This window comes from Chiloscyllium punctatum, chromosome 41, assembly GCF_047496795.1.
Source record: "Chiloscyllium punctatum isolate Juve2018m chromosome 41, sChiPun1.3, whole genome shotgun sequence".
Taxonomy (NCBI): domain Eukaryota; kingdom Metazoa; phylum Chordata; class Chondrichthyes; order Orectolobiformes; family Hemiscylliidae; genus Chiloscyllium; species Chiloscyllium punctatum.
In genome coordinates this window covers 39,002,770-39,026,494 of record NC_092779.1, presented here as the reverse complement: position 1 = coordinate 39,026,494, position 23,725 = coordinate 39,002,770, and the positions used below count along the sequence as shown (strand labels likewise).

General features: G+C 38.8%; 1 protein-coding gene across 5 annotated transcripts in view; it reads right to left on the bottom strand.

Moving 5' to 3' along the window:
- LOC140464992 (phosphatase and actin regulator 1-like) overlaps window positions 1-11,071 on the bottom strand; it is a 468,298-nt gene extending 457,227 nt beyond the window's left edge. For all 5 annotated transcript variants that reach the window (XM_072560733.1, XM_072560737.1, XM_072560734.1 and 2 more), the window contains exon 1: window positions 10,791-11,071. In XM_072560733.1, the coding sequence (XP_072416834.1) occupies window positions 10,791-10,902 (112 nt within the window). In that variant the 5' untranslated portion in view covers window positions 10,903-11,071. The remainder of the gene's footprint in view (window positions 1-10,790) is intronic.
- Window positions 11,072-23,725: the final 12,654 nt, after the last annotated feature.

Sequence of the window (23,725 nt, the reverse complement as noted above, 5' to 3'; positions counted from 1 at the left end):
TGCCACATCTTTTGACTAGCATGCAAATGGACGCTATTCTGGCAGCTAAATTTTGAAAAACAAAGTAGGCAGAAGAACATGAATTCATAATGACAGTCAGGAAGACTTGTTCTCCAACATTCCCCATGCTTCACTTCTCAAAAGCAGCATTTGATGTAAAGGTAACTTGGGAAAATAACAATGCACTAAGAACAGAGAATTCCACAAATTAAAAAAGGAAAGAAAAGCCGAAACAATCATGGACTCAGGTTTCACTCACAACTCAAAGACCCTTCAAAACTACTTTGTTTTTCTTCGTACAAGATATTACTTAGATATTACCTTTTGGGGGTGGGGCAGTATGGGCAGTAAAGTTCCATTTCTTTCGAGAAACCCTTGGAACTGGCTCCTTCACTTTGATCTAGTTAACTAAGCTTTAATTGAAATGTGATGACTGTGCTAAGAGAGAAAATTAAAATATTTGTTGTAAGCAACTAATAGGGTATTTAAAAAAGGAGCCACTATCTCCTCACATTGTTATAACAACTACAAAAGCCAAGACGGAATGTATACAACCCTCTTCAACAGAGGTACCAAGCGGATGGATGATTCATACCAGCCTCCCTCCTAGATGCCCACTATCTCAAATGTCATTTTTTAGCTAATTCAATTCACTCCATGTCATGGTAAGGTTGAGTGTTTGTCCATTCTCTCTGCCATTCTTTACTACTAGAGTTACCATGCAAATTGTTCAATTTAAGGGATGAAGGGATACCAGGATGTTGGGGGGTGGGGTGGGGAGGGGAGGGAGAAAAGACCACCATCTAAGGTCTTTTCTGCCAAAGTTTAACAGAGGTCCATTCAGTCATTGGATCCTCCTGGTGCCCCTAAAGTAAATACAGACTTGTATAAAAGAAAGAAGTGCCTTGGGTTTGTTTGTTCGCCATTTGTAAAGACTGCACAGAACCAAACTGCTCCAGTGACTATGTATGTGGAGAAGATTTTTTTATGAATAAAAGTACATTTTTGCAATTTTAAAAAATCCAAAACTCTCACTGATACATATCTTGTTTGAACCCTATTCCCAATAAATTTTGCCATTGTTTAAGTCTAAATATTCACAAAATAAAGACAGTAAGAAATAACCTTTATTACAAATCCTTATTATTTGTTCAAAACAAAATACAAAAATGTAATTTATACATTCAAACTGCAACAGGTAGAATTTCAACTGTACAAGTGACAGATTCTTTAATTGGATATTTTGTTTTTGATACTGAACAATTAAATGATACCAGACGCAGATGTTGCATGTGAACAAGAAATGTTTTGTGTTCCAGCCTGTAAATAATGCACAAGAGATTTAATTTGCTTTAATACCCTCAGCATAAATGCATTTGTGGCCAACTGATGACATTAAAAATTTAAATTCTTATGTGTTTCCAAACTATTTGAATGTGCGCATTTAATGTCTATTTGTTATAGACAGTGATATAAAAATTCCGTTGGTGTTCTACAGGCTTTGTAAACCTTCTCTTAAAAGGGCATCATATAATTGCCACACTGCTTTAAAACATTTATTTTGTTAGTTATGCTTTGTATCTTATGGCTTACTCCGTATAACTCAGCCTTATTGATAACACGGCATTGAAACTGTAGATTCACATTGGGGTTCATTTGCAGCTTTATATGAATTGAATGTAGTTTCCGACATACTAATTTCTGATTTAGATTAGATTAAGCAATAGAAGGGATAGTAGATTTATTTATTGTGAACTCAGATACAAAAATGCAAATACTTCAAAAATTGAGCTTGACATCAACAGAAGAGGTGAGATTATGGAATAATTTGAAATGAGGCTCTTGTTTATAAATTTGGGACAAAGTAAATGGAAGCAGAATGTTTTGAACTATCGGGAAGTTACATAATGACAGGGGATACAGGGGTCGAGTGGATAATGGGCCTGGCTGGACTTTTCCACAGGGATGCATGGATTAAATGGATCAAAAATTATTTTCATCTTTGCCATAATAACAATGACTTGAAGATTAAATCTGAGAAATTAGGACAGGACATCTTTTTTAAGTTCTTCTCTTTTACACAGACATTTGAAAACCTAGAATTAGTAAGTGCTCCACTCAACACATAGAACATTAAAAAAAAAACCTGTAAAACACAAGAACAGGCCCCTCAGCCCAAGATATTACGCCAAACATGATGCCAATTTTAACTAATCCCTCTGCCTGCCTTGGTCCATAACCCTCCATTCCTTGCATATTCATGCTTAATTAGAAGTCCCTTAAATGCCCCATCACATTTGCCTCCACCAGCACCCCTGGCAGAATGTTCCACACTCCTGCTACTGCCTGTAAAAAAACACTTGCCCCTCACATCTCTTTTGAACTTTCCACCTCTCACCGTAAATGCATACCCACTACTTTGAGACACTTCAACTCTGGGGAAAAGGTTCTGACCGTTAACCTCATCCATGTATCTCATAACTTTATAGACCTCTATCAAGTCTACCCTCAGCCTCCTCTGCTCTTGAGAAAAAAAAAGTTTTTCTAGCCTCTCCTTATAGTTCACATCCTCTAATCAGGCAGAATCCAGTAAACTTCTTCTGCACCCTCTCCAAAGCCTCCATATCCATCCAGTAATGTGACAACCAGAACTGAATGCAATACTCTATGTGTAGCCTATCAAAAGTCTTATAAAGCTGCAAGATGACATCCTTAGTCTTGTACTCAATTCCTTCACCAATAAAGGCAAACATGCCATACGCCGCCTTCGCCACCCTAAGTGTGTGATCACCAACTCCCTCTGTTCTGGGTCCTGTCATTAACTATATACTTTTATTCATCATTTGATCTCATACTTTTATGGATTAAATTCCATCTGCTATTTTGCTGCCTATATCTGCAACTAATCTGTACCCCGCTCTATCTTTTGACAACCTTCTACACCAACCACAACTCCACCGATCTTTGTATTGTCTACAAATTTACTGACTCATCCATCTAAGATTTCATCCAAGTCATTGACATACATCATAAATAGCAGAGGTCCCAGAATGGATCTTTGCTGAAGATCTCTAATCACAGACCACCGGACTGAAAAACACCCTTCCATCACTACCTTGCCTTCTATAGGCAAGCCGATTCTGAATCCATGAGGCCAAGTAACCATAGAGCCATTGCATCTTAAATCTTCTGAATGAGTCTACCATGAGGGACTTGCTGAAAGCCTTATTAAAATCCATGTAGGCAACATTCATTTCTCTACCCCCATTGTCACCTTCTCAAAAAATTCAAAAGGTGATCAATCAAGTTACCTGCACTACACAAAGCAGTAATTTAAACTGAAATTGTGTCAATTTAGGAACATGTCAGCACATTGATTAAAGGAAGATGGAGTAAGGGCGACGTGGCACAATGAATTAGGATTACTGCTCAAGTGGAAGGAAACACCAATACTGATATGTTGAACCTGTTTTCATTTGAATTATCGGTATTTTCAATACAGATTTGAACAAAAAACTATAAAACAATTTATGTCAACTGCGTTAATATTGGTGTCAAATGCAAAATTAAGAGCATTATGGCAAAACGGGGTGCAACAAATGAATACATTAAATTTCTAAAAAAGTGCTAATTAACTTAGAATGGCACCTAGAAATTCAAGCATAAATTTAGATGTTTTACATAAAGGAAACACATACAATTTAAAACTTTTCTCCCCATATGTAATTATTCTTTTCAAAGAATTAATCAGATATTCCATTATTTTCTTTATGTCATGTAATAACTGCTGGATTGCATCTCAGAAGGCACATCAGCATTAGATTGAAGTTCATAATGGCTCCCTTCTGTTTGAGGCTGGTCTTTCCATCTTCACAGGGAATAGTAGCCAGAAAATTATTTTGGCTACAGCATTATTGCAATAGTCATTAAGGTTTTGAATGTGGTAGCTGTACTGGCTAACTATAGAACAGTTTTAAGATGTTAAGTGTGCACAAAGTTAGTAATAGAGACTCAACATTTTAGAGATAGAGTTTTTAACTCTTGTAAATAAACGATATCAAAAACAAAAGAGATGTTAGTCAATTAAAAATTATAGGCCTTCAAGCTTGTCGCTTTTCTTTCACTGATAGAGGAAGTAGAAGGCAGTAAAATCTAACACTATCCAAAATGAGGGGATGATTTGTGGATGTCACTTTCTAAAAGAAAAGATCAGAATGGACAAACAACTCAAAAAAGGTACTAAATGTATTTGTACTAGTTTGACCAGTTTGACAATGGAGGATATCTCACTTTCAAAGGAAGGAAAACAGTTTGAAAAACAAGTGAAGAGCCACAGAATGGGACAAAAGAGACCATGTTTAACAGGACATTCGTAAAATACATATCACTCAATAAAAAAAGGTAAATTTCAGAGAAATCAAGAAACAGGAACAAATGGTGAAAGGTTCATCGTTGCTTCATTTTTTGCATTTAGCATCAATATAAAATATCTTCCTAAGTTGTACATGCTCCCTGCTCCATGAGAAACTGCAGAAATTAGAAGAAACTTCCAATTAACATTTCACCTGTAGGTGTTAAGAGACAGCAGTTTTTAAAGTTTAGTTTGGTCTAAGATTATTAATATTTTATGAGAAATCCCAGACTTGTGAAAATAAAAATTGTACATGTGAAAACTAATGCAAAATTTAAAATCTGTGATGGACATTTAAGATCAGCTATGGTGGAGCAGGCTCAAGAGAATGAATGGCCTACTCCTGTTCCTAGTTCTTATGGTCTTTGTAATTATGTGTTCTGATATGTACATGCAGACCACAGGAGCATTTTATTTTGCATGTCTTCACTTAAACAGTAACATTATCAGTACTTTTGAAGAAATTGCAAATGTTTATTGTCTACCTCTGAGGGCACATTATGCAAGTAACATTTCCATACCACAGAATTGTTTGCAGATCTGGAACCATATTAATCAGAGGGATGCATTAGCATTGAAAAGGATGCAGAGGAGTTTTACCAGGGGTGGGCTGGAGAGTCTCAGTTATGAAGAGATTGAGTAGACTGGGGTCGTTTTGCTTGGTGTAGAGGAGATTGAGAGAAGACATGATTGAGGTATATAAAATAGAGGGGCATAGATAGAGTTGATGAGGAAGGAATTTAGCCCTTGGTGGAGAGATCAATGACCAAGGACCATAAATTTAAGGTAAGAGGAAGACGGTTTAGAAGAGATGTGAGGAGAAATTGTGTCACCAAAAAGGATGGCAGGAATCTGGGACTCATTCCTATTAGTATGGTAGAGGCAGAAACCCTCCTAATAGTTGACAGGTATTTAGATGTAACACTTGTGATGCCAAGGCAAACAGCCATTTGAGCCAAATGCTGGAAAATGGGACCAGAATAGGTAGGTTGTTTTTGACAGATATGACAGGTTGAACTGCCTTTTCCTGTGTGGTACAAAGAACAAAGAACAGTACAGCTCAAAAACAGGCCCTATCAAGACTGCACTGACACTAAGAAAACTAAAACATATTTGGGTCAGAGGTCAGTATCCCTCCACTCCCAATCTATTCATGAATCTGTTAAAATGCCTCTTAAATATTTCCATTATTTCTGCCTCCATTACCTCTGGTGACACATTCCAGACTGTCAACACCCTCTGTGTCAAACACATGTCTCTCACATCTCCTTTAAAAACTTATCCTCCTTTACCTTAACCTATGCCCCCTAGTAACTGGTATTTCTGACCTGGGAAAATAAAAGACTCCGACTATCCATGCCTCTTATAACTTTGCAAAAGTTTATTTGCAAACCCTCACCCTTCAGTGTTCAAATGAAAACAAACCAAGTTTGTCCAATCTCTCCTCATAGTTAATACCGTCCAAACCAGGCAACATCTAGAAAAACTGTTTCTGTAGCCTCACCAAAGCCTCCACACCCTTCTGGTAATGCGGCATCCCAGACACAATATTCCAAATGTGGCCTATCTAAAGTTCTCTACAGTTACAACATGACTTCCCAATTTTTATATCTCTATGGCCTGACTATTGAAGGCAAGTATGCCAAAGCCTTCTTTACCACATTATCCACCAGTCATTTCACTGAACTATGGACCTGTTTATCTAGATCCCTCTGCATGTTAACACTATTAAAAAGTGTTCTGCCATTTATTGTATACTTTCCTCCTACATTAGACCTTCAACAATGCATCACCTCATTTGTACGGTGGCACAGTGGTTAGCACTGCTGCCTCACAGCACCAGAGACCCAGGTACAATTCCCACCTCGAGCAACTGTCTGTGTGGAGTTTGCACATTCTCCCCTTGTCTGTGTGGGTTTCCTCCGGGTACTCTGGTTTCCTCCCACAGTCCAAAGACATACAGGTCAGGTGAATTGGCCACGCTAAATTGCCCGTAGTATTTGGTAAATGTAGGATAATGGGTCTGTGTGGGTTGCTGTTCGGAGGGTCGGTGTGGACTTGTTGGGCCGAAAGGCCTGTTTCCACACTGTAAGTAATCTAATCTAAACGCAATCTGCCATTTCTTAACATAGTCTGGAGACTATCAATATTGTCTGGCAATCCTCCTCACTATCTGCAACTCCCCAGTCTTTGTCATCTGGAAACTTACTAATCAGGCCACCTACTTTGTCCTCCAAATCATTTAGATATATTACAAGACAAAAGAAGTCCTCGTACTGATCCCTGCAGAACCCTTCCAGAGCTATTCTCATCTGTGACCAAGCCAATTTTGCATCCATCTTACCAGCTCACTGCAGATACCATGTGATTTCACCTTTTGTGAGGGACTTTGTCAACAGCCCATACAGACTGCCCTCACCAATCATCTTTGTCATGTGTGCAAGAAAACACCTCAATCAATTTTGAGAGAGACAACCTCCCCCACACAAAGTCATACCACCTAAAGCTATTAGGTCCGTATTTCTCGGAATGTGAGTAATCCTATCCCTAAGAATCTTTTCTAATAATTTCTCTACCACGAACAGAAGACTCACCAGCCTGTAATTTACCAGGATTATCTCTGTTTCTTTCTTAAACAAAGGAAAGACACTGGCTATTCTCCAGTCCTCTAGATATAGAGGAGAGGTCCTAAAGCATACTTTTATGACTCTATAGGAACTAAATTAGCCAGTGTAAAATTGTCATCAGTAAGATAGGAAAAAGGTTCCAAAGTACTTTAAGCATTGTTCAAAATATTAATTCTGTAAAACATTTTGAACAATGGGTTCTATTCCATGCATATTAATATAGTTAGTGCTATTTATTATTTTCACTACAACAAGCAATGAGTGAATGCTACTACAACCATGTTGGGAATCTTAAAAATGGAAGATCTGTCAACTTGCAAAAAGGAAAAATTAAGTAAAAAAACAATTTTTCCACGTAGGAATTATTAAAACACTGAATGACCAAAGTTGATGAAAACAATATTCATTTGATTAAACCAAGAAAAATGGTTTGTCCTACTAACCTAGCAGTTGTTTCTTAGTGCTCGATACTTTTGCCATTTGTCACCTTATTTATTTTCAGTTCTCTCAATCTCTTTCATTCCTATCATTATGTTGTTGTCTTTCAGGTTTTACATCTACTCAGGTTACATTAATAACAATACTCACTCCAAAAATCCATCCCTTCCATTCTACTCTAAACTTCTATTTATGAATAAAAGAAGTTTGAGAGGAAGAAAGTCAAAATTAACCTGTTCTCCACTGGACAAATTCTGGGCCACATGAAACTGTTAGAACCCTTGTTGATGTTTCATTATTTTTATTCTTTTGTCAATTTTGGTTTGGAGCTATGAATGGGAAATTATGAGCTGAAGATGACTTGTGGACATTGGCAAACAACTTTGTGGTAAAAGGAAAAGAACTGCCCCAACAAATTTTAATAATTAACCTTCAGGCCTGGCCTGGCCTCAAAAACATTTGCTTGACTGTGAGGCCAGGACAGGCCTGGAGGTTAATTGCAAGTTGATTCTTCATTAAAAGGATTCCTACATACACTCAGAGGAGCACAGTATTTAAACAGATAGCAGAAGTTAGAACAGAATGGAAACTTTTTTGTTACTTCACATGAAAAATCCAGTGAAAAGCCTTAAGTCGCCACACCACGGTGCCTATGTTAATGACTGAAATGGTCCATAATCAAAAAATGGTAAAATTAAGATAAAGTTCATTATAGTTCAGTTAATAGCTCTGAGGCTTAGGAGAAGTTGATTCAGGAGCAATGGAATACCCTGAAGACGCAACCAGGGCAAGACTGCTACACCGGGCCGGAAGTCTCCACCAAAGACAACCGCCATACTGGATCACTGAAAGTTACTTCCTTGCTGGCCTGGCAGAAGGCTTCTGTTCCCCATTTGATGCTCCTTCGGACACTGTCACTGATGCGCCATCCATCCCTTTCACTGACACTACCGTTCCTTTAAGCAACCAGGCCTAGCTGCAGACCTGGAGCCTCAGTGAAGCTTACTGGTCCAGGCCAGGGGCATCAGCTCAGGACCTGCTCTTCACTTGACAGGAGACCCTAGGGTGGGGTGGAGCCATGTCGGCTCGTCCAGGAGTTGCTGCTGCTGTCACCAAAGGCCTCCTCCTCCACCCGCCACTCTCTAGACTTTAAAAGAAAAGAAACCAAATAAAAAAGAAAGAAAAAAAATGAAAAAGAAAGCTGATGGGAGTGATGAGATCCAGGCTCAACTGCAGTACTCCGCCACCATCTTGGAAACTGGATCTCTCAGGGCAGGACTACAGTTGAATTTGTTTTGTTAAACAGTGTTTTCTGGGGATGATATAGAATGAATATTTGAAAACTTGCCTAATCTCCCTTGGAAGCCCAAGAGAAGAAAACTGATTTGGAAGTATTCCTACCTAGTTGAACTGAAAAGATGACTCTGATGTTTCCAGAAAACCAACCAAGCAGTCCACACCTATCATTGTGAAACAAGGTATTGTGAAAACCATTTAAGTAACTGGCTAGTTGTTATTTTCTTTCATATATCACTTAACCATGTTTGTGTGAATGGGATGTTGAAAACAAAAGTTTCAGTTTTATAGCCCATGAATTGATTAATTTATTGTGGATTTTTTTCTCTGATAAAGTTTTAAACAAATTTTACAAATATACAAAACTCTTTTATATAACCTACAAAACCAGTGCCTGGAATTATTTATTCATAACATCTGGGGTTCGTTATTCAGAAGTCTGATTAGGAACAATGTGGTAACTGTTGAGGGTCTTCGAAGGGTTTAAACTTTATTGTGTTCCAAATAGAGACTGATTTATTTCACCTATCTGTCTCTATGTTGTAAGTAAACTAACTGCAGGAAACTAAAAAAAATCTCAATTGTATCAGCACTAAGCTAAATGCAAATTAAATGATGATATCAAAAAGAAAATCCTTCCCAAGCCATTTCAAATCTTGGAAGACTGAAAATATTCCAAACCTTTATAAAATAGCTCAACCACATCTACACAAAGTCAACACTCATTCTGTGCAAGCTGAATAATAATATTTGAAGTTAAGGTTTTAAAAATAAAGTGAAGTATAAAAATCAAGAACGTCCTTTTTTTCTTAATTCCCTTTTATGTCAGAGTACTGTAAACATTTTATTCAATTAGGACTGGTTTCATTTCCATAGTTTTGGTGTACCAGTTAATATCAATGCACGTATTCAATGTACAACTGCAACAGTTCCCCACACATTAAAAAAACAGTGGATTTTATTACAGCTTGAACATAATATGCAGAAGAAATTCAAAATCTGACGGACAACCACAGTTCCCAAATGGTCGCGTTTCCTTACAGAGAAATCATGGCAACACTTATGCCAAAATTGCATTTATACTAAATCGTTTACATAAGGGAAAGCACTAAGTACTTCTTAACGAAAGAAACGTTAAAATATCTGATTTAATGTTATCATTTCAGTTTCTGACTTATATTTCCAGTCGGGAAATACAGCAAAAAAATTAGTTTAGATCCGAGACAGAGCAGAACTGCTATATATTTCACTTATTCCCATCACAGACTATAATGTGCACTTGTTATCGCAGTAAAATAACGCCTATCTGCGAAGTTCAAAATGATCGAAACGCCAAGTTTCAACAACACAAAACGTAACAGTTTTAAAATGAAACGAGACTCTTCACAAAAAAAAATGGGATGCGGCACACCAGACTACCAATCGGGATCGCCTAACAGCCTCATCCCTATTGAATGAGTGAGTGAGTGAGTGAGTTAACGGTCGTGGTGGGGACTCGACAAACAGCAACACTCTGGTGGTACCGAGAGGCTGCTGTTGGATGCTGATGTTCGTACAGACACGCCGGGGCAGGCAGGTGTCCAAATGCAGCTGCAACCCAGGCAGCCAATGGTCCAGCTCATGGCAAACTTTATCTCGCTTTTGGAGTTACAGCACCTAAATTATTACAATGGAGCAAATAAATATATAACCTCCACCCTTTCATATCGACGCTGCAGGCAGCTTTTTTCAAGTACAAGCGAACGGAGAAACAACCTTGGGAGAAATTCAAGTCGTGTCCTTCCGCCATGCAACATAAAATGTCACAACATTGAAAGACAATAGTCAGAATAAAACATAAAGCATCAGTGTTCGCCAAGGACTGCTTTCAATTCATTCTCTCTGAGACAGTCACTGCTTCTATTCCTAATTTGAGAAGCCTGTCATAATTCCCTCATTTCCGCACAAAGACGGCTCCTCTTGCTCATCATCATTCAATTTATCGCCTATTATTATCGGTGCATTGTTTCAATCAATACCTGTCTCCACGTTGAGGGATATTCTTGCTTCAGTGAGATAGGGCGTATCGCTCTTGGACCTTACTCTGCGAATGGGCCGACGGTCTGCTTGCTCCCCTGAAGAGGCCGCCATTAATGTAGCAGTCGCGATGAGACGATCGGCCGGCGACAGCGGCGGCACCTGCACTACTCACTCGAACCTGAAACAGCCCAGACCCTGATACCACCTCTGCCTGTACACCAACAAAAACACAATGAAAAGGAATCAGATGCAGCGCTGGAACCAATCTGGAGCAGGAGATCCCGCCCACACCCCCTGTACAATGAGACATACACACAGATACAACCAAGAAAAACCCGCCCACAAAAAGGGACAGCAAATTGTCAGACTTTGGCTTTCCCAACATTCAAGACCATTGTGTCTTTCCATATAGATGAATTCAAACATTCACTTCTGCAAAGGGAGCTTAACTAGTGTATTTTGTTACGGGTGCCAATTATCGAACACATTTTCAGACATTAAACATATTAAAAACTTGGAACGTAAATATCAAATGACAGCATACATTTCCAATAGATTTTTATCAGAATGTTAACGCTACTCATTGTGCAGTTCCTACTAATTTGTAATAGCACCCCTGTAAACATAATGTCAATTTAAATGGCCATAGTTTTCTCATCAACTGTTTTTCATTCACAGTGCTTTAACACCAAAATAATGTAGTCACTGTTATTAGCTCATTTCAGATAACCAAATGATATCTGCTTTCATTCACAGGATGTGAGCTTTGCTGGCTCAGCAAGCATTTGTTGTCCATCCAATTACCCTTCAAAAATGGTGAAACATCTTCTTGAACTGCTTTAGTCCCTGTGGTGTAAATACACCTCAGCTCTATTAGAAAATGAGTTCCAAGATCTGTTAAAAAAAACAAATGTCTACTAACAAGCGACCCTCAGAAGATTTGTCAACAGACTGCTTAAGCAAGCCTCAAACTCTGTGAACTGCCTACCACTCCTACCCAACTGCTTCACCTTGCCTTCACTAATATCCAAGGAGAAAGTGAGGGCTGCAGATGCTGGAGGTCAGAGCCCTTCCTGAAGAAGGGCTCATGCCTGAAACGTCGATTCTCCTGCTTCTTGGATGCTGCCTGACCTGCTGCGCTTTTCCAGCAACATATTTTCAGTTCACAAATATCCAACCAGCATTAATGGAAATGTTATAAATTTATGTGCTTTTATTTTATTAAATATCATAAGTAAATTGCTAAAAAGCCAGAAACAATTTTATTGATACTTTATGTTATAAACATCAGTACAACAAGAGAACACAGTCATATGAAACATTCTAACATAAAACAAAATCGGCACAATATATCTTCTGAGAAACCATAGATACTTAAATTAGTCAAACAAAAGGAATTTAACAACAGCGTAAATTGTTGAAACGGATACATTTAGTCAAAGCTTTTCATATATCAATGTAAAGAGAAACAACATTTTTGTACTGCAAGAGTAGAATGTGCTGATTGGTTGGCAAGGAAATTTCTGTTGCCTTCAAGAATATAGGAATTTGATAAGAACCTACAGCCAACTGCCAACCTTTGTACTTTCTGTCTATAAGGAACAGGGTATTCTGTATTAATGAAAGTAGTTTCCAATACATATGCATGTACAATTATATATAACCTGATTAACAACCTTAAATTGGTGGTCCATGTAATTACGATACCCAAGATTATTTAGGAAATGCTGCTGGATTCCAGAATTCTATGTCATGCCGGTTACTGAATTTTACATTTTGCAAGCACGTGATAGTTACATATGGTCAGGACCTTGCCTATTATAAAGACCCAAAGGATTTTTTATTTGATAAGATCTTCCAGTAATTGCAACCCAGCAGCCTATGAACCCAACATCACATTAGCACTGAAATTCATATACCACATATCTGTCTGGCAGGCAGCTCACTTTTTTGGCTTGATGGCAGCATCCTGTTAGTGGCAAATACTACTCATGTTGCTCCTTCATTGAACCAGTGAAACAGCTAGCTTTACTTGTTGCTCAAATCTATGCTTCAAGTATGACAGAGGAAGACTGGACACTTCTCAGGATCTTAGGCCAATTCATGAGTTTGTGCAATGTGTGACAAAAAGATGATCTAATCAGGATAGTTATTATCATCTGCTGTGTACTGTATACACATCCCCTTTACACTGGTATTCTTATGAATAGCATGATGTATACAAGTTAAAAAGCTTCAACAAAAACAACTGTTTTCAGTAATAACTATCTTGTTCTAGTACTCTTTGCCCCTATTGATAAAGCCCAGGATACTACCTAAGTTCCTTGGCTCCTGGCACTTTAAGATTGTACCCTTTATTTTATATTCTAGCTCTATCCCCTTCCTCCAAAATAAATCACTTTACACTTCTCGGCATTAAATTTCATCTGCTACTTGTCTATCCATTTCACCAAGTCCTGTATTTGTCCTTTTCAAGTTCTACATAATACTCTGTGCTCTAAATGTTGAATCCAGCACATGCAAATAAATCACACTACAAGCAAACTGATTATTTTCTAATCAATTGAATTCTAATCGCAAAATCACATGAATTTTTGTTTTGGTCACTGTATTGAGTTTTTCAAGCACAGGCTACGCAAGCGTGGTTAACGTGCTACCCACTGTGTTCTTTGACATAAAGGAAAATGTTCTTTGACACACCACACCGTTCATTGAAAGGTATAGAACCACACCTGGGCACTGAGACTCATGCACTACATTATCCTTTTCTATGATACACAGCTCATGTTATTATCTTGAAAGCAGCATAATATTAGTAAAGAATGCAATTCATGTAATTATTGCAAAGTGACAGTGTGTGGCTTCACTTTTTCTTAAATTTTTGAGACGCCTTCCCTTACAAGATAATCTGAGAGAGACTTGGCAACTTTCAATATCAGAGGTGGTAGGCTTAGGCCTTATGTGATGTCATGTGAGACACAGAGCATGAGAATTTGATCTGGGTAGCTGTTATCATGAAACTGAACTTTCATGATTTCACTAGTTTACATGTACCAGTCTTAAGGCTCACCTCAGCTATATTTTTTTTAAAAATAGATTCCTTATGTTTTTCTATTCATTTTACTAATTTCTCTAGAATGTTTGTTGAGGCATATTGAGTAACAGAGACCATTGTCTGGCAAATGATCTCAATATCCATAATTGCATTTATATGCACTTGTTAGTAAAATGGCAAAACAAAAAAGATTATGTGAATGTTTTCAAATTGTTGTTGAGTGCATTACCTCCTTGATTTCTGAATTGAATTAAATGTTTGTAAGTAAACATATTCATTTGAAATACACTTAGCTATATTTTGTAATATCTTAATGTATGTGAATAACTAACACTAAATGAGACAACTGTTATCCATTTTACTACAAATAATGAGTGAATTGCATTGGATCGATTTTCAATATTAGTACTTTTGCAGAAAATATTTTGTAGAGAATATTTTGAAAATATTATTTCTATTTCTATTTATTAAAAATGATATATCTGCAATAATAAGTAGTGATAATTGTCATACTTTTAAAGTATTACACATTTGCCTGTTTTTTGTATATTTACAAATTCACTGTGTTGTATTTCACGGAATGCTTCAGTTGAGGGCTAGTAAATTAATTTCTTAATCAGTCTTTAATCATTAAATGTATGTAACTAAAATATGGGACACATTTAACTTGACTTTTATTGCCACCTACAAGTAAACAGCATAGTTTCATGTCAGATAAGCAAGTAAAAATTAATTTAATGGTGGCTTCAGATAATCAGGGAATGTAATTAATGGAAATGAAGAAACTGCAATGCTAAGAGAAATAAAAATAACAATTTATATTTTAAAGAATTTAAAATTGTGGAACCAGTTAAGTTTTAAAGTACTCAATATATGAAAGATACAAAACACTGGTGTAAATTTAATAACTTTTAAAACTCAAGAGGGTGTCTTCCTCCTATCCTCCACTTAACAGTTAGGCTGAACTCTAGGTCCACAATAGCATTTGGCAAACAAGAGGTGCACAGATAATTAGCAAATCATTTTTGTCTAATCCATTAAAGCTGACAAAAATGGCAAAATGCTAAAATACATGTTTGGAAAATATTGTAATGTGATTTCTAATACTACAGTTTTAATGTCTTACTGAGATAATCGAGATACGTTTTATTCAGGTTTTCATTTGAGGAATATAAGCAAGTGCAATAATTATCATTTTAATTTTTAAAAAAATATGCTGTAAGTTTGAATCCAGAATATGTGTAGTGTTAGGGTCATAAAAGTTTTAAGTTGTACAACTGATAAACCAAATAGCATGACAGTTGACAGATACTCTTTCATCATTGCAAAAACCAGCAAATTGTAATTTCTTTCTTCGATTTTATATTCCTTAAGAATCAGCAGAACAAATCCACTTTTGAAGTGTTGTCATTATTGTTATTTTGATAAATATAGTAACTGAGCTGCACATATTAAGATTCTACAAACAACAAATAAGATGAAAGGACTGATAATCCGACATTTGGTGCTGGTTTTGCAATGGGTGCACATTGGACATTGCACCAAGAAAATACTTGGCTGTTAATTAAATTGTGCAGATGGGAATTCAGTTTAATGTCTCAGCTACAAGACAGTGTGTGAAGTAATTTGTCCATGTAATGCAAAACTGCTTTAGCACTGAACTGAGGTATTGAATAAATGGAAGTGTTAAAATCCAAAACTAGTACTTCAACCGATAAATCTGTGTTAGAGATGTTGTGTATAAATTACCACAGGCTACATTTAATTCAGCTACTCATTAAGAAATCTCACAAACAATCAAGCACTGAAACAATTATTTGCACTTTCCCACATGTAGCAACCAAAGTAAGATCCTTGAAGTAAGCATTTTAAGATCTTCACCATGGACATCCAGTCCCTATATATCTCCATCCGCCATGACGTGGGCCTCCAAGCCCTCCGTTTCTTCCTCTCCTGACACTCTCATTCATATGGTTGAACTGGTCCTTACCCTCAATAATTTCTTCTTTGAATCTTCCCATTACCTCCAGATGAAAGAGGTAGCCATGGGCATCCACATGGGCCCCGCTATGCGTGTCTGTTTGTCGGTTGCATGGAAGTCCATCTTCCACAGTTACACTGGCACCATTCTCCACCTTTTCCTCCTCTACATTGATGACTGTACCGGCGCCCCTCGTGCTCCCATTAGAAGGTCAAACAGTTCATCAATTTCACCAACACATTCCATTCCAACCTTAAGTTCACCTGGACCATCTCAGACACTCTCTCCCTTTTCTGGACCTCTCCATCTCCATCAATGATGACCAACTCAACACTGACATCTTCTACAAACTCACCGACTCGCAAAGCTATCTGGACACCTTCTTCCACCCTGTCTCCCGTAAAAATTCTATCCCTTATTCCCAATTCCTCTGCCTTCACTACATCTGCTCCCAGGAAGACTACCACAGAACACACCAGATAGCCTCCTTCTTTAAAGACTGCAATTTCCCTTCCCACATGGTAGATGATGCCATCCAGCAGATCTCATCCACTTTCTGTACCTCTGACCTCAAACCCCACCGCTCCAATCTTAACAAGGACAGAACTCCCCGGCTCTCACCTTCCACCCCAACAACCTCAATATACATCGCAACATCTTCCACCACCTACAAACAAACCCCATCACCAGAGATATATTTCCCTCCCCATCCCTATCCACTTTCTGTAAAGATCATTCTCTCTGTGACTCCCTCGTCAGGCCCACAACCCCCCCAATAACTCACCCTCCGCTCCTGGCACCTTCCCCCTGCCACTGCAGGAATTGCAAAACCTGCGCCCATACCTCCCCCCTCACCTCCATCTAAGGCCCCAAAGGAGACTTCCACATCCATCAGAGTTTTACCTGCACTTCCACATATGACATATACTGTATCCATTGCTCCCGATGTGGTCTCCTCTACATTGGGGTGACAGGACACCTACTTGCAGAGCACTTCAGAGAGCATCTCTGGGACATCTGAACCAACCAACCTCACCACCTGTGGCTGAACACTTCAACTCCCCCTCCCAATCTGCCAAGAACATGTAGGTCCTGGGCCTCCTCCATCGCCACTCCCTAACCACCTGACACCTGAAGGAAGAACAACTCATCTTCCGCCTTGGGACCCTCCAATCCTATGGCATCAATGTGGATTTCCCATCCCCCACCTTATCCCAGATTCAACATTCCAACTTGGCACCTCCGTCATGACTTGTCTTACCTGTCCATCTTCCTTCCCAACCATCTGCTCCACCCTCATCCCTGACCTATCACCATTACCCCCTACTTCCATCTACCTATTGCACTATCAGCTACCTTTCCCCCAACCCCACCTCCCATTTATGTCACCACTCCTTGGATCACAGCCTCATTCCTGAAGAAGGGCATTTGCCTGAAACGTCGGTTCTCCTGCACCTCGGATGCTGTCTCACCTACTGTGCTTTTCCAGCACTACACTCTTGACTCTGCATCTGCAGTCTTCACCTTCGCCTATATTAAGTAACACAACACAATTTGGCTATTACCCAATTAATACAGGTATTTAGTTATACTTCCAACCAACACTGTGTCTCCGGATGGCCAGGGTATGATCCTTGTTCATAGAATCATAGAATCCCTAGGCCATTGGGCCCAGCGAGTCCACACTGATCCTCTGAAAAGCATCCCACCAGATCCACTCTATCCCTGCAGTTACCCTGGATAATTCACCAAGCCAATACACCCCTGGACACGATGAGCAACTAAGCATGGCCCAGTTTGGGCTATGGGAGGAAACCAGAGCACCTGGAAAAACCCTACACAGACACGGTGAATGTGCAAATGCCTCACAGACAGTAGCCCAAGGGTGGAATCAAACTAAGATCCCTGGTGTTGCAAAGCAGCAGTGCTAACTACTAAGCCACCATGCTACCCCTGTATTTTTCTTCAACATTCTGCCCCTGAGGAATCCTGGAGTTGAATTCTTATACAGTATTCCATCTTTCAAGTTTATGGTGTGACATTATTAATTAACTTTCCGATTCTTTCTTTCACAATATTGACTACTTCCCTGGAACCATTAAGTCCGTATCTTGCCTTATCAGGCGTAGTTCTTCTGTTCCTTGTTACATTCAGTATTGGTTGTCTGTTGATGACACAGCTTTTCTAAATTCTTCTCCCTATGTAATAATTTGTCCTTGTGGTATAAGGCACCCATTTATCAAGCAGTTGTTAAAAAGTTTTATTTATGGAACCTATGCCCCTTCTCCTCACAGACAATGGCTAATTGTTTTAATTCCTGTATAAGTTTGATCTTGTTCCTTAATCGTTTATTCCAGAGAGTTATTGCTGTTTCTTTCAATCTATGCACAGTTATTAAAGTTCTGAAGTTTACACTATCACAGAGGCAGGAATACCACCAATAAGCCAAGATTCATATATTGAAATAGTGAATGAACAGTCAAAATAAATGAAATAGTCTTTCATCCAAAAGCCTGTGGCATGGTGGTTAAGTGGTTAGCACTGCTGCCTCACAATTGGTATAGACCTGTTGGGCTGAATGGCCTTTTTCCTGAAGGGATTTGATGATTGGCAAATTGGAGCTATTGCTACCAATATTTGGAGCTGAATTAGGAAATTCCAAGCTAATTCTTGCTTTCACCCTTGGTAGATGTCCAGTTCCCGTGATTGTGATTGTCCTCGTCCCAATCAACTCTGTGTTAAGCATCAGATGTGACTCAATAGATTCACTTTGGCATGGCATTCTTTGCCATGTTTCTGAAAAGGAAGACTGAGGGCTGAAAATGTGCACAATTCATTGACTCCTGTTTTTATCTGGGTCTTCCTAGTTGGCAGCTGAGATTGGTGTCTCTGCTCACCTCTTTCAAAGTCATATTAAACATTAGCCTTTATAGAACATAGCCATCAAAGAGTCTGCCAATTGTCAATGTCAACGTTGAATAACTTTATATCTCATTTGCAAATGTCCTTCTAGTGGAGATATATTCAGGATCTCATGAACTAAACAGTGGCCAGTTTAATTATGGAAGGTCTTTGAGCATCCAGCCATTATCGGTGGACATCATTGGTTTAGAAATGAGTGTGTGCTGATGGAATTAATATGCTCCAGTGTCTCAGAGTTGGAGGGTTTTGTCCTGGCAAGAGATGCTGTGGATATGTCAGAGAAAGAAAAGGTGAAATCTGTTCTGCATTTCATCCTGCCTAGAACACCATATGTGGGTCTTGATGCTGTAGGTGAGTATGCTGAGGACACAGGCTTGATAAACTCACATTTTAGTGTTCTCAGACAAGTTGCTGTTGTTTCATAATATCTTACTCAGTTGTGTCATAACAGTTGCAGCTTTTGTGATGTGTGTTGATTTCAATGTCAATTTACTGGTGATTGTAGAGACGAGAAATGTGAAGCTATGAACAATCTATAGTGTCACATTGTCACTGCAGCGAGATGGTGATATGGCAATATCCTGGATGATGATATTTGATTCCCTGATGCTGATGGGCAAATCAAACACTTTACAAGAATAAAATAATCTGTTAGCTTGCTGCTGAAGGTGTTGTTTAGCATGGAATCATAGGGCAGCATAATCAATGCAGAGCAATTCTCTGCTAAAGACACACACACCTTTTTCTTGGATCTCATGCAAGCGAGGTTGGAGAGATTTCCTTCAATACTGTTACCTACGTAAACAGCAACTGTAGATGATCTAAAATAAAAGCAAAATACTGCAGATGCTGGAAATCTGAAGCAACCACAGTAAATGCTGGGAAATTCAGGCAGTATCTGTGGAATTCAATTTAACTCTTCTTCAGGATGCCAATATCACTTGAGCCCTACAATATTCCATGCAACGTATCCTTCTCACAGCTTGCTTTTCCACTGTATTGTCAGTAAATGTGGTATTGTCCTTCATCAAAGTCATCTATATATACATATATATATATATAAACAATAACACTCCAATTGTTACACTTCACCAACTTGAAAATTATCAATTTATCCTGACTCCTCTTTTTGTTGATTCATCAATTCTATATTCATGTTAATATATTATCCCCAACACCATCAGCACCAAGACAGAGCAGCTTTTAAAGGAGTTTCAAGGCCAGAAAATATGAACAATTGGATTCTTTTGAGAAATTTTAAGGAGATTCGGTGACTCACGGTGTTACTAACATTTTGGGATGTGCTGAAAGAAAGTGCTGCTGAGAAGTCTATGAGATTTACCTCAAGCATATTATTACTTGATACAGACTGGTCGTCCTGTGGAGGAATGGGATGAGAAAAAAGTCAGTTCACCTCTCAGACCCCAGTTGTAACACACTTGTGATGTAGGCAGAGCTTCCATTTGAAGTTTCGTCTGAAATGTGTCATCACTGACAACAAAATACTCCCTCAAAGTCAATCCAACAACAGAACTTAAATTGCACAACCTTATGACCCTGAGGTGAGAACATCATCAGCACAAGGAAGGGAATTGTGCTCTCTAACTCTGATAAGGTTTCTAAATTGAAAGCTAATCCAAACCAAAAAAACTGATTATGAAAGGGACAATAGAGTATGAATGCAAATTAGCAAAAAATATACAAATGGACTGTAAAAACCTCTGTCAATATATAAAGAGGAATCATTTGGCTACAACAAATGTGCTCCATTGAAGACAGAATCAAAAGAATTTATAATGGGAAATCAAAAAATGGCAAAGATGTGAAATGATTACCCTTTGTCTGATTGAGAAAGATGCATGAAATCTCCCAAAATGGAGAGATCCAATTGGGTAGGGAGAATGAGGTATTGAACAAAATTAGCATTAGTAAGAGGATTGTCATTGAAAAATTAATTGGGCTGATAAAGTCTACCACAAGAAGCTGGTTAGAAAGATGAAAGCACATGGGACAATAGGTAATGTAGTGGCATGGACTAAGGATTGGCTAATTGACAGTAAACAGAGAGTAGGTATAAGTGAGTCCTCACTGTCTCCCAGTAGGAATAAATGAGTCTTCTCACATTGTCAGGCTATGCTACTGACTTATTGTAAGGTCAGTACTCAGCCTGCAGCTGTTCACAACAACCATCAATAACTTGAAACTGGGGATCAAGTGCAGTATTTCCAAGTTTGTGGATGATACAAAACTAAGTAGAAATGTGTATTGTGAGAAAGATGCAAAGTGGCTTCAGGCAGGCTTGAACAGACTGCAAGAACATGGCGAATGAATTATAATGTGAACTTTTTAAAAAATTCATTCACAGAATGTAGGTGTTACTGGTCAGGTGATTGCCCATAAAGCAATTACGAGTCATCCATATTGCAGTGGAATTGGAGTTACATGTAGTTCAGACAAGGTAAGGACAGTTTCCTTCCATCATAGACATTAATGAACCAGATGGGCTTTCCCCTTGACAAATCAAGAGCAGTTCCATGGTCATAATTAGACTTCTAATTGCAAATTTTTATTGAACTCAAATTCCACCATCTACCAGACCAGGTTCCAGAACATTACTTGAGTTTCTTGATTAATAGTCTAGTGATAATACTGAAATATAAGATTATCTACTTTGGTAGGAAATGTACAGAGTAATGATTAAAATGTATAGAGTACAAAGGGACCTAAGTGCCCTTGACGACATGTCACTCAAGGCTAATCTGTAGGTGTAGCAAGCTATTAAGATGAAGGTTAATAGAAAGTTAGTCTTTATCGCAGGAAGATTGAAGTAGATAAGTAGTGAAGACTAGCTTCAATTGTTGATGAGCTTGATTGGATGGAACCTGGAGCACTGTGTGCAGTCTGGATTTGTTTTATCAGGAAATATATTCTTCTCATAGAGGGAGTGCAACAAAAGTCCATCAGGTCTGTTCCTGGGATGGTGGGACTGTCCTATGAAAAGAGATTATGCACATTTGGTTTGTATTTTGTAGGGTTTTAAAGAATGATTTCATTGAAACCTACAGAATACGTAAAGGAAAAGATAGAGTATAGATGTAGGCAATTTGTTTTCTCTGATTGGAAAGTCTAAAACCAGGGATCACAGTTTGAAAATAAGAGAGGGTGTCACTAAGGTCAGAGATGAGAAATTATTTGAACTGGGAGGGTTGTGAACCTTTGGAATTCTATACCAGAGAGCATGTGGATGCTCAGTCTTTGAGTATGTTTAAGGTAGAATTTGATACAGTTCTGATTACCGGTGGCATACAGCATTGTGGGGATGGGATGACTAAAAGGTTGATCAGCCATGATCACATTGAATGGTGGGACAGGCTCAACAGGCTAAATGGCACACTCCTGTTCTTGTGTTCCTGAGTTTCTAGAAAACAGATAACATGAAACAGAACCGGGATGTCATGAGTCCGGATAGATGGAGCAAGAAATGATTGAAGGTAACTTCTATTAGGGATAACTGCAATGTCAATTATCGATTGACAGTTCACTTAGCTAGGTTTGTAGCCTACTCTCTCCATGAACAGGTCCTGGGTTATTTTGTTCAATAGCGCATACCAGAAGTCCCATGTAATTAATTGCATCATAAGTATGATTAAAGCTGAACAATCCATCATCTGCTCCTTTACTAAAATATCATTACTGTACAGTTTAAACAGCAGAGAAACTAGGGCAACTAATTTCTAAATTAAATCAATCCGATACTGATAGCAGGATGGGTGATAGGTTGCCGAAGAAGCATGTGCATGCTGCTGGCCACCAAAGTGATCTACAGCAAGTACATTTGTAGGAGGAGTTTGCAGTCTAAGGAACTTCAGATCTGAAATGAGGAGCTGGAATCTGAGCTGCAGACATTGAACCTCAGGGAAAGGGAAAATAATAATTCAAATTTGGCCTGTGATCAGGGACAGGAGGGTGTGACTGCAGGCATGGGGCCCAAGGGGATTCAATTTGTCGGGACTGGTCACTGCAATTGTCCAATAGTTATGACATTCTTGTAAGCTATGTGGACAAGTGTGGGCATTGGAAGGAAGATGAGCAAATTGACCAGAGCACCATGGTACTTCTTCATATGGGGAAATGAAATAGGAATTTAGTAATGGTAGGGCACATTATAATGAGGGTGGTAGATACTATGCCCTGCAGGCAGAGGCTGTGTTTAATGTCTGGTGCCAGGGTTAAGGACATACCCTTAGAACATAGAGCATAGAACAATACAGCACAGAACAGGCCCTTTGGCCCTCGATGTTGTGCGGAACATTTGTCCTAGCTTAAGCACCTATCCACGTACCTATCCAATTGCCGCTTAAAGGTCACCAATGATTCTGACTCTGCCACTCCCACAGGCAGCGCATTCCATGCCCCCACCACTCTCTGGGTAAAGAACCTACCCCTGACATCTCCCCTAAACCTTCCACCCTTCACCTTAAATTTATGTCCCCTTGTAACACCCTGTTGTACCCGGGAAAAAAAGTCTCTGACTGTCTACTCTATCTATTCCCCTGATCATCTTATAAACCTCTATCAAGTCACCCCTCATCCTTCGCCATTCCAATGAGAAAAGGCCTAGCACTCTCAACCTATCCTCGTACGACCTATTCTCCATTCCAGGCAACATCCTGGTAAATCTCCTCTGCACCCTCTCCAAAGCTTCCACATCTTTCCTAAAGTGAGGCGACCAGAACTGCACACAGTACTCCAAATGTGGCCTTACCAAGGTCCTGTACAGCTGCAACATCACCTCATGACTCTTGAATTCAATCCCTCTGCTAATGAATGCTAATACACCATAGGCCTTCTTACAAGCTCTATCCACCTGAGTGGCAACTTTCAAAGATCTATGAACATAGACCCCAAGATCCCTCTGCTCCTCCACCTGACTAAGAACCCTACCGTTAACCGTGTATTCTGCATTCTTATTTGTT